This window comes from Lolium perenne, chromosome 6 (assembly GCF_019359855.2).
Source record: "Lolium perenne isolate Kyuss_39 chromosome 6, Kyuss_2.0, whole genome shotgun sequence".
Taxonomy (NCBI): Eukaryota; Viridiplantae; Streptophyta; class Magnoliopsida; order Poales; family Poaceae; genus Lolium; species Lolium perenne.
Window position 1 is genome coordinate 163,828,030 of NC_067249.2, and position 10,656 is coordinate 163,838,685.

A 10,656-nucleotide genomic window follows, 5' to 3' on the forward strand; every position below is an offset into this window, starting at 1 on the left:
GCAATGCAAAGTGGCATGACATATTTCTTCTGATTCACCATTTCAGAAGCAAGAACTCGCAAAGCAATCTCACATGTGGTATTGCTTATCAACCCCTCTGGTTTGACAGAGTTTGCCAAGTCACGCAACAGGATGTAGTAATCTCCGTAGTCAATTATCCTCTCTTCATTGAGAGGATGCTTGGTTCTGCCGCCATACGAACATACCTTGTTGTATAATTCAGCATCAGACTTTGGGACAGTAGGCTTGTTAACAAGATTTCCGTAAGGTGATTGCAGCGTAGGTCCAGGTTTGACAATTCTTCTTGGTTGTGGCACTGGTGTGCAGCTACTTGGGTTGCTTGGCGATTCATGAACCTCGTGTACCACCTTGCATTTCACAGTTGCTGGTGTTGTATTGGGCATTTCAATGGTTGCAAAAATCTTATCAAGTGAGTCTCCGCTGTCTTCGTTGCTGGAAATGATTATAGGTTCTTCCATTGTAGCATCTGGTTGCTGAACTTGGCCTTCAGTTTCAATTTGCTGAGAGCCCGGGTTGTCAAGACCAAGATCAAAAGAAGGGCAGTCATCCCGGAGCTCACGAATCTTCCTTTGCATCTCGGTTTCAGGAACAGGGTCTGCGGCTGTAAAGTCAAGCTCCAACTTTCTGTTCATGGTAGAGTCAATTAGTTCAGATGGAGTTACTTCAATTCTTTCATTAGGAGTTGCGCGATCTAAAACATCGTCATCCTTGTTCTGGTTTGCCTTAATTGCTGCAGCCGCAAGCCTTGTTAGCCTCCTTGGACTAGGGGTAGCAGATGTAGCCGTAGTTGCTTTCATTGGTGACATTGACCTTGTCACAGGTCTCCTTACCAATGGGCTACCTTGGTTCACTTTTCTTGACACTTGCTGCTCTGAAATTGGAACTGAGTATGATGTTTTGCTATTATCTTTAACCTCCACTGAAAACGATACTGACTTCTTGTTGTTGCTTGGAATCTGAGCTGAAATTGTGATTCCATCATTAACTTCCACATTATGTGCAGGAGGGGTATCAGTGCTTGATTGGGAACCTGAACCATAGAGCTGCAGGTGGTTCAAAGCATGGAGTTTCCCTGGAGACATCATGTTTGGGGCGCAATCATGACTGACTTCTGCTTTGAAAGGAACTTCATGTTTTTGGTGGTTAACATCACTGACTTCTTCCAACAAGGTATCATCGGAACCAACTTGTTGAGTTCCCTTCTCATCTTCTACATCCTGATCCTTGGAATTAGCATCTGGTTGATCATCTTGGAGACTAGTTTTATTTGAAGCTACCACTCCATCAAAGGTTGAAGTAACCTTCGATTTTTTGTTGGTAGCTACCACTCCAACCAAGTAATCATCCATAGTTTTCCTCTTGTTGGATTTTGGCAACTTGCAACCAGCATCCACATTTACTTCATCTGGATTTTTCCCTTTCAACTCCTCAGAATTATCATCTTCCTGGTCCCCCACTTCTTCAGTTGGCTGCTTAACATTAGGTACTTTCCTGCGCTTGCGCTTATTTTCCTTCTTCCTGCTGTATTTTACTTCTTCGTTGTGCACGGCCGAATAGTTTTGCCCCTTGCTGCTTGGTAGAGATGTGATGAACTCAGCTACACCATCTTCGAAAGAAGTACACATTTTTGTAACAGCAGTTCTGTACTGACCCAACGTCTGAAAAAATAAGACAAGTGAAAGGAGAGATGTAAGTTCTTCCGTACTGTTAAAAAAATGTGTACACAACTATTTCTGTATCCACTACATGTAATTATTGAGACAGTCTACATCCTAAATGATAAGTACTTCAAATTAATAAATCTTGCCTTATCATCAACATTCACTGGTAGATGGTGCTTGATGAACATGTCAACCACAGAAGGTTGATAACATAATATAGATGGCTTGTTCCTGAAACAAGGCTTGAGCTGGTGCAACAAGAAAAGAAAAGAAAAAAGACATTAGCTATGATTACAGAAGAATAAAATATAGCCAAGTGAATAGATGTGTAAACTATATTTTGTGTTCTACGAGATAGTTCATTATACCGGTAAATTGCCGAAAGATCCATCCGCCTTTGTATCAAGATCAACAACAAGCCTGATCATCTTGTTTGTCCAGATACATATATGAGGTCCTTCTTCTGATACGTCTAATGCATCCGTTTCTAGCGAATCTACATACAGAACCTACATAGCAGAAAAATAGACAAGTTAAATGCTATATAGTAAAAGCTTCCTTGCATAATTTACAGATGGACATAACTGCAAAAAGCATGAGTGCATTCCAATTTAGAAAGTACATGCTACAAAAAACATAGTTGTTCAAAAAACCCACCATGAGGTATGGCATGCAAGCTTTGAACCAATTCTTACTTCCTTTTGCATTTGCTGTCTGGATGAGAGTATCAATGATGAAACCAGCCCAGTTCAAACTTGCAATAGCTTCCGTGTTGAGAACAGCAGGATAACACTTTGGACTGACTAGTATTCCAGTTGTTGGAGCAAACACAGAGGACATCAAATAGATAATGAACTTCCGAAGGTAATCATCGTCTGCTGGATATTCTTTACCTAATTGCTTCTCCAGATAAGTTATAGTTGGTTGCTTGCCATCATGAATACCCAACATCTGGAAAACTAAATTTGTTGCTTGAATGTTTCCCTGATACGGTACAGGATGACTACCCATTGGCACATCCATGATTCTGACAACTGAATCAAGAGTGATGGGTATTTTCCCCCTTTCACCAAAATCAAGCACACATTCATCTTGATCAAAACATTCCATTAAGAATCTGCATAGCTCTGGAATTAGCTTCGAGCACTTCATGCCTAAGACACTGCCAAAATCAGCTCGAGTGATCAAAGACCGCTGATCATTAGTCATCGCCTTGCAAACCCGGACAACTTTCATAGGTGAAGACCGGTTGAATAAGTTGGCCTGCAGTAACAAAAAGAACAATTTAAAACATGTCTGTAATCATGTTTACCAAAACACAAACCAAAAAAATGTGTGAAATCAATAATACCTTCTCTTTCTTCTCAGCACACTCCTCGGGTTTCTTCTCAGCATACATCTTCTTGGGTTTCTTCTCAGCACACTGCTTCATGGGTTTCTTCTCAGCATAAATCTTCTTGGGTTTCTTCTCAGCAAACTCCTTCTTTGATTTCTTCTCAGCATCATTATTTACATCTCCAGCAGAGGCACACCGTGCAGTGTCACCTTCATCTCCGTCCTCTTTTGGTGGTGCCACAGTTGCAAGTGGCACCACACCTTCCAGTGGAGGCACACTATGCAATGGTTTCTCATTTAAAACTTCTTCCTCTGTAGGAACTGATTTCAACTGTAGCCTCTCTTTTAACTTCCTGAATTTTGAATAGCTGTTCTTCTTTTTGATCTTCGGAGTCTTTGACTTACTCTGCAAAACAAAGAAGAAAACAAAAAGGTATTAGGGCTCAAAAAGAAAATTACATTACACACGATGTTACAACTTTTAAAATTCAGATATGATAGTGCGATCATATCACACTCAGAAAAATGTTCTTACCAAAGATGATGGTGGGATCATTTTGAAAAAAAATTCAGATATGACATCAATGATACCCAGAAAAAGTACCTGCGAAAAAAGAATTATATATATAGTGAGCAGTGTTGCAGGTGTAAGTACTGGGAATACTACATATTAGAAGTGTAAAAAAACTGCACATGATGTATTTAAGGAAGAACTACAGTGGGAGGCACCATCAGGTATGCATATCACACATGTAAAAACCCACAGGTCTTCATATGATATATGTTAAAAACTCACAGGTATACATATCACAAATGTAAAAAACCCACAGGTCCAACCAACTAACAGAGGCATGTAGCAGAATTGTGGCTAGGTAAGTGCAAGTGTTTTCGCGTTGCAACTTGGTTGCAAGTCCTTGTTTCGGCCCAGCAAACTGGGCAACACACCCCGTTGCCTTTCTGGGACAGGATATGAGAGCATGATATGAGGTAAGAGACCAATCAATCTGAATGTGGGCGTAATTAAGCTAGGTGTACTGCTGCTAGTGCCGTTAGCGAGAAGTCGCCGTCCGCAATTACTCTAGTGACAGTCAGCTAGCGTGATGGTTACCTAAAGTCCTCTGTTAGCTAAAGTGTGCTGCCTATATGAGACCTAGGTACCTAAATCACGCATAATTGAGAACAAGCAAGTGCGTCTATACTTGCCCTATGCCACAGCCCTCCACGATAGAATGCTGGCATGCACCGTTGCCCTCCTTTGGCTCCACTCACGCCAAGCCACAGTTGGCTCGATGAGGGAGGAAAAAGGAAATCGACGAGCTCACGACCTATCCACAAGGCGCTGCAAATCACAAATGTAAAAAACTCACAGGTATACATATCACACATGTAAAAAACCCACAGGTCTGTATTTGAGATGTAAAAAACACCACAGGTCTGCATATTTGAGATGTAGAAAAACCACATAAACTACAAAAAATAGAACACACTATGTACATGATGATCAAAAAGGAACACACTATGTACAGGATGATCAAAAAGGAAGAACTACAGTGGGAGGCACCATCAGGTCTGCATATGATAAATGTAAAAAACCCACAGGTCTGCTTATGATACATGTTAAAAACTCACATGTCTGCATATGATAAATGTAAAAAACCCACAGGTCTGCTTATGATATATGTGAAAAACTCACAGGTCTGCATATGATACATGTAAAAAAACCCTCAGGTCTGCATATGATACATGTAAAAAACCCACAGGTCTTCATATAGTACATGTAAAAAACTCACAGGTATACATATCACACATGTAAAAAAACCCTCAGGTCTTCATATGATATATGTAAAAAACTCACAGGTATACATATCACACATGTAAAAAACCTACAGGTCTGTATTTGAGATGTAAAAACCCCACAGATTCATCATATTTGAGATGTAGAAAAACCACATAAACTACAAAAATAGAACACACTATGTACAGGATGAGCAAAAGGGAACAAACTATGATCAGAAAAAAGACATTGCATATGATGATTATGTGATCTAGCACATGTAACATTAAAGGGAAACTACGTGCAGATTCATATCCTCAAAAACCAGCACAGAAAAATGCTATGAGCAGAACACACATCCTCGAATGAGGGATGAACTACCACGATTCGCAGCGCCTGAACACCAAAACGACTACTCCTAGGCTACTCCAGATAGTCGCCGGTATAGGACGAGCCAAATCGTGCGGAATAGGCACCGAGAACAACGGCGACCAACCTCCAATCCCCATCAATTCGCCGCGATTCGCCGCGCATGACCTTCCCGACGAACTTCAACGACTACTCCAGACAGTCGCCGGACTAGGATGAGGCGAATCGCGTGAAATCGGCGAGAACAACGGCGACCCACCTCCAATCCCCACCAATTCGCCGCGATTCGCCGCGCATGACCTTCCCGACGAACTTCAACGACTACTCTAGACAGTTGCCGGACTAGGACGAGGCGAATCGCGTGAAATCGGCACGCTACTCACCGACGGCAAACCAACTCCAGCAACGAGAAAACACCACGATTCGACGCGCCTCACCCTACCGACGATATTCAACAACAACTACACACCGTCGCCGGACTAAGACGAGCGGATTTCGAGCGAGATCGACACAGAAATCAACTCTGCCTCACCAAAAACACGGCGACACGCCTCCGGGAAACAACGAACGCCGCACAGTTCGAGAATAATACGAACACACACCACAGAGAAGTTTCGGTAGTACCTCTCGTCGCCGGCGGCAGCATTCGGCGAGGCTCTGATCGACGGGCGCGATGAAGGAAACGGAATCGCCGGAGGAATCGCGGCGGACAAGCACGAGTTCAGTGCGGGGTGGGGGATTGAGATGAATACGGTGCAGACAGGGCGGAGACGAAATCAATGCGGGCCACGTTTTGGACACTAGTGGAATAGAGGGAACACCGCCCGATTTCGATCCGACGACTCCGAAGAGGGAGCACTCCGGAAGACAATACAGTGCCCCGGCACGGAACAGAAATTGGGAAAGTCTAGAGTAGAGCCGATCCATCGTAGAGGAGAGAGTCGGTGCGTAGACAGTATGCCGTCCGATTATGTTTCCATGTTTCCGTTCGAGAATATATATCTTCGGATGTGATGGTTCAGGCAAGCTGTTTTATACCTCTCATGTATTATTGTAAAGTGTATTTTGCTGTTAAAATACATGATATTTTATTTAGTAGAGATATGGGATTATTTGATTGAAATACTTGGGGACTAATGTGCCGATGTCGGTATATGGTGATGGATCCGCTGGAGCCACCGATATGAATCGGGCATTAGCAGAGTATTGAGAGAAAGTGATCACAATGAATATACATTGTTTTATAAGAGAAAACTTGGTGTTACGAAGGTAAACATATTGTACCGGTCACAGTTCAGGTATGGGACTGACTGAGTTCTTCGCTGGAGACGGTCCTGTTGTGGAACGTGTCGATGATGGATCCGTAGGAGCGATCGACATCAGTAGGTTCAGGTGTCCGGGTTCTAGTGGGCTAAAGGGCTCTGCTCTTCTAGCGCTTGTGCGGTGCTAGTTGAGGCTGTCGATGTCGGAGTACCCCTCTGCAGAGTGTAAAAGTGTGAATTTCACCCCTGTGATTTCCGGGTAGGAAAACTTACTTTCATGTGTGGCACCATGCGTTTTAAATTGCCTAATACCTTAACCACATGTTGTTGTTTTTCGAAAAGCATTTCTATTTATAATTTATATGATTGTGTATAATCGATTTGTTGAGTATGACTTGTCGTACTCATCAGCTCCCCTATATTTTGTTAGACGCAGAGATCGTTAGTGGAAGACCTCGTCGATCGAAGATTAGGCTGGACCAGCGAGTGGGAAGCGATTAGAGAATCTAGTTGTATTCCTATGTAATTGTAAAGAAAATCTATAAAATGGTGTACTCGTGAGCTTCTCGAGATCCACTGTGCTGATTTTTGCCTGCATTTTTAGCCTTGCGCGAGTATAAGCCCCTCTCGGTTTATAAGCGCGCGGCGGCTGTCTCGTCCAGGCCCGGTCTCGGGGTGTGACATGCCGTCCCTAAATTCATGTGGAGTGGGCTCCGTGAGTCCGTGACATACAAGGTGTGAATTGGAACCCAGGCTCTTTTGCTCATTTCTTAACACAATTTCGTCGTTCTCGCCAAAAGCTTGACGCTTATTCGGGTCATGTTTGCTGCTCAGAGCTGGGCGCTCTAGCATATTCGGAACTAATTTTCTATTAAGATTGTTTTCAAATCAATCATTTTTATGCAGCAATGACGACCTCTGTTCAGAAGTAAGGACGCCGGCATCGCAAAGATGACCTTGGAGCTGGTGCGCAAACTCTACCAAGACTACACCATCATCACCAACCCTGCTCCTGCTGATGTATCTACTACTTACCAGTTTATGTATTACTCCCTCTGTTTCACTAATATAAGATGTTTTACTTTTTAGTGAATTCGTCTAGTTTGGTATGTATCTAGTCTATTCTTGGTGTGTGTAGATTCACTCATTATGATGTGTATCTAGCTCACTTTGAAATATCTAAAATGTCTTATATTTGTGAGCAGAGGAAGTCGTTGTGATGTGATCCAGAACCTTGTTAGTTTTTTCGCAAGACCTGGGGTGATTTATAACTCTTAGTTGGTATCACAAACAGTATGCTATGTGTTTGTAAGTATTTTGTTAGCTTTATTAATTTAAGATCTAGCGGTGAAATCCCTTTGATCTAAAAAAGACAAATGGATCCAGAAGAGATCTTAAACGAACACAGCGATTTTACCGGCAATGGTACCTACCGGTGCCACATCTACCGTCCACTCCCTGCTTTGAGATTGGTGAGCCTTTTGATATTTGTCTAATACTATAAAACTAATAATTGAAACACAAGTGAAACTTTTATGAAACTAAAGTGATACATGAAAAACATTGTGACAAAAAGTGAAACTGATGATGTCACTGGCTCACTGCTGACGTCACTTTGGTTTGTTTCACAAAAATATTCGTGTTTCAGTTATGTTTTAGATTTATTTCATAATTTTGTGAAAGAATTGGTCACCACATGGGTGACATCACTGCTGACTTCACTCATGTAGGTGAAGTTGCCTTTAAAAGGGGGTTTTCGAATCTCAAACGTCATGTAGGATATCATCAAGGGTCTTGGTGACAGACATGATACTGCGCAACAAACCAAACGTACCAGCATGTCTCGTCTCATTCAATTCAGCACGCCAACATAACAGTAGGACTGCACATGCGTGAAGCGTCCTCCCTCTCGAATATGCCATGGACCCTCGTTGATGTGGAAAGACGAAGGTGCCAAACTCTGTTGAGAGCGAAAAATTGTCATGCATCACACCGGGGCCGGGCATTACTGTTTTCTTGGCTGGCAAAAACTGAAAGTGGCAACACATACCACTGCGTTGTGCTCGCACCTCTAGTCCTCTACAACTGCTGGGTTTCGTTCGTCATCTCCACCACTCGATCGTTCCCACCACGCTGCCAAGCACACAGCGGCGCCGCTCCGGAAGCCGCGATGGACGGCGACGCAACCACCACCACCAGGACGGCACCCAAGCAGAAGCATGTGGTTCTGTACCCTTCGCCCGGCATGGGCCACCTTGTATCCATGATCGAGCTCGGCAAGCTCTTCGCCGCCCGCGGCCTCGCCGTCACCATGGTCATCGCGAGGCTGCCGTTCGAGGACACCGGCGCGAGGGGGCCTTTCCTGGCTGGCGTGACCGCCGCCAACCCCTCCATCTCATTCCACTGCTTCCCGCAGGTCGACCTCGCGCCCGTTCACTCCAACTACCCAGAGGGGATAACCTTGGAGGTCGCCCGCGCCTCCAACCCCCACCTCCGTGACTTCCTCACCTCCGCCACTCCCTCCCCTGCCGTCCTCGTCGTGGACACGTTCTGCGGCGTCGCCCTCGATGTCGCCGCGGAGCTTCGCATCCCCGCCTACTTCTTCTACACATCTGGCGCCGAGGTTCTTGCTTTCTTCCTGCATCTCCCGGTCCTGCACGCTCAGACCACGAACAGCTTCCGAGACCTGGGCGAGGAGCTCCTCCACGTGCCAGGGATCACCTCGCTTCCGGCGTCCCACACACCCAAGCCGGTCATGGACCGCGACGACGCGGCGTACCAAGGGTTCCTGAGCGCGTCGCTTTACCTGTGCCGCTCCCAGGGCATCATCGTCAACACCTGCCGCTCGCTCGAGCCGCGCGCCCTCGACGCGGTCGGCGCCGGCCTCTGCACGCCTCCCGGCCTCCCGACGCCCCCGGTCTACTGCATCGGGCCGCTGGTAAAGCAGGAGGAGGTGGGCGTGAAGCGCGGCGGAGAATGCCTCGCCTGGCTGGACTCGCAGCCCAAGGGCAGCGTCGTGTTCCTCTGCTTCGGCAGCCTCGGCCTGTTCAGCGCCAGGCAGATCAGGGAGATAGCCATGGGGCTGGAGGCGAGTGGCCAGAGGTTTTTGTGGGTTGTGCGGAGTCCCCCCAGCGACGACCCGGCCATGAAGTTCGAGAAGACGCCGGAGCCAGACCTCGACGCCCTCCTCCCACCGGGCTTCCTCGACCGGACCAAGGGCACGGGTCTCATCGTCAAGTCGTGGGCGCCGCAGCGCGACGTGCTGGCGCACGACGCCGTGGGTGGGTTCGTGACGCACTGCGGCTGGAACTCCGTTTTAGAGTCGGTCATGGCAGGCGTGCCCATGGTTGCCTGGCCGCTATACGCGGAGCAGCGGATGAACAGGGTGTTCCTGGAGGAGGAGATGGGTCTCGCCGTGGCTGTGGAAGGCTACGACAAGGATGATCTGGTGGTCGAAGCCGACGAAGTAGCGTCCAAGGTGAGGTTGATCATGGACTCCGACGGTGGGAGACTACTCCGGGAGCGGACGCTGGCGGCCATGCGGCAGGCCAAGGAGGCGCTGCGCGAGGGCGGGGAGTCGGATGTGGCATTGGCACGCCTCGTGGAGGGCTGGATGCTCGCTTGACATGGTTATGTGAGGGGTGTTTGGGCAAGGCCTGGGCATTGTGCGGGTGTTGGAGTGATATTTCAGCTTCAGCTCTATAATTCAGTCTCTTCTACCTTACACTCTGCTTGAATAATCATGATTCATGAGCAGCAGAGGGATTAGTGCGTTTCACTGCGCCGGTGATCATATAGTGATGATCCATCGGTGGCAAGGCTACACTTATACAATGTGATAATAACTGGTTTCCTTTGGTCATTGTACAACGACGGCTTTCCATGGTAATCATGCTTAGCATGGTATTTAGTTGAACTTATGACTGGCGTCTAGTAGATAATGGAACGGAGAACTCTCCGGCATCGATCTACGTCCAAAGATGCACATTCTTCAACTATGTTTTGCTTTGTTTCTAATGAAGTTAGACATATAAAGTGATTAGATGAAACAGAACAATAAAAGAAGGAATAGATTGACCAAAACAATAGAAAATTTGTATGTACACAAAAATATATGTATTGTACAAGAAAATAATAACTAGATTGTGAGTCATATACTAATAATTCCTCCATTCCTAGATATAAGGTCTATAGTTTTTTGCACATAAATTAAGGAAACACACGTGGAGAGAAA

The 10,656-nt window shown here is 45.8% G+C and overlaps 1 protein-coding gene across 1 annotated transcript; it reads left to right on the forward strand.

The window, feature by feature from the left end:
* The first annotated feature begins 8,420 nt into the window (after nt 1-8,420).
* LOC127307020 (anthocyanidin 5,3-O-glucosyltransferase) lies at nt 8,421-10,292 on the forward strand. The gene has a single exon (XM_051337716.2). It carries the CDS (start codon nt 8,593-8,595, stop codon nt 10,045-10,047), a length of 1,455 nt encoding a protein of 484 aa, XP_051193676.1. The 5' UTR covers nt 8,421-8,592; the 3' UTR covers nt 10,048-10,292.
* Nucleotides 10,293-10,656: the final 364 nt, after the last annotated feature.

Coding starts and splice junctions, on each gene's coding strand:
- LOC127307020 (XM_051337716.2), top strand. CDS start 8,593: ATGGACGGCGACGCAACCACCACCACCAGGACGGCACCCAAGCAGAAG.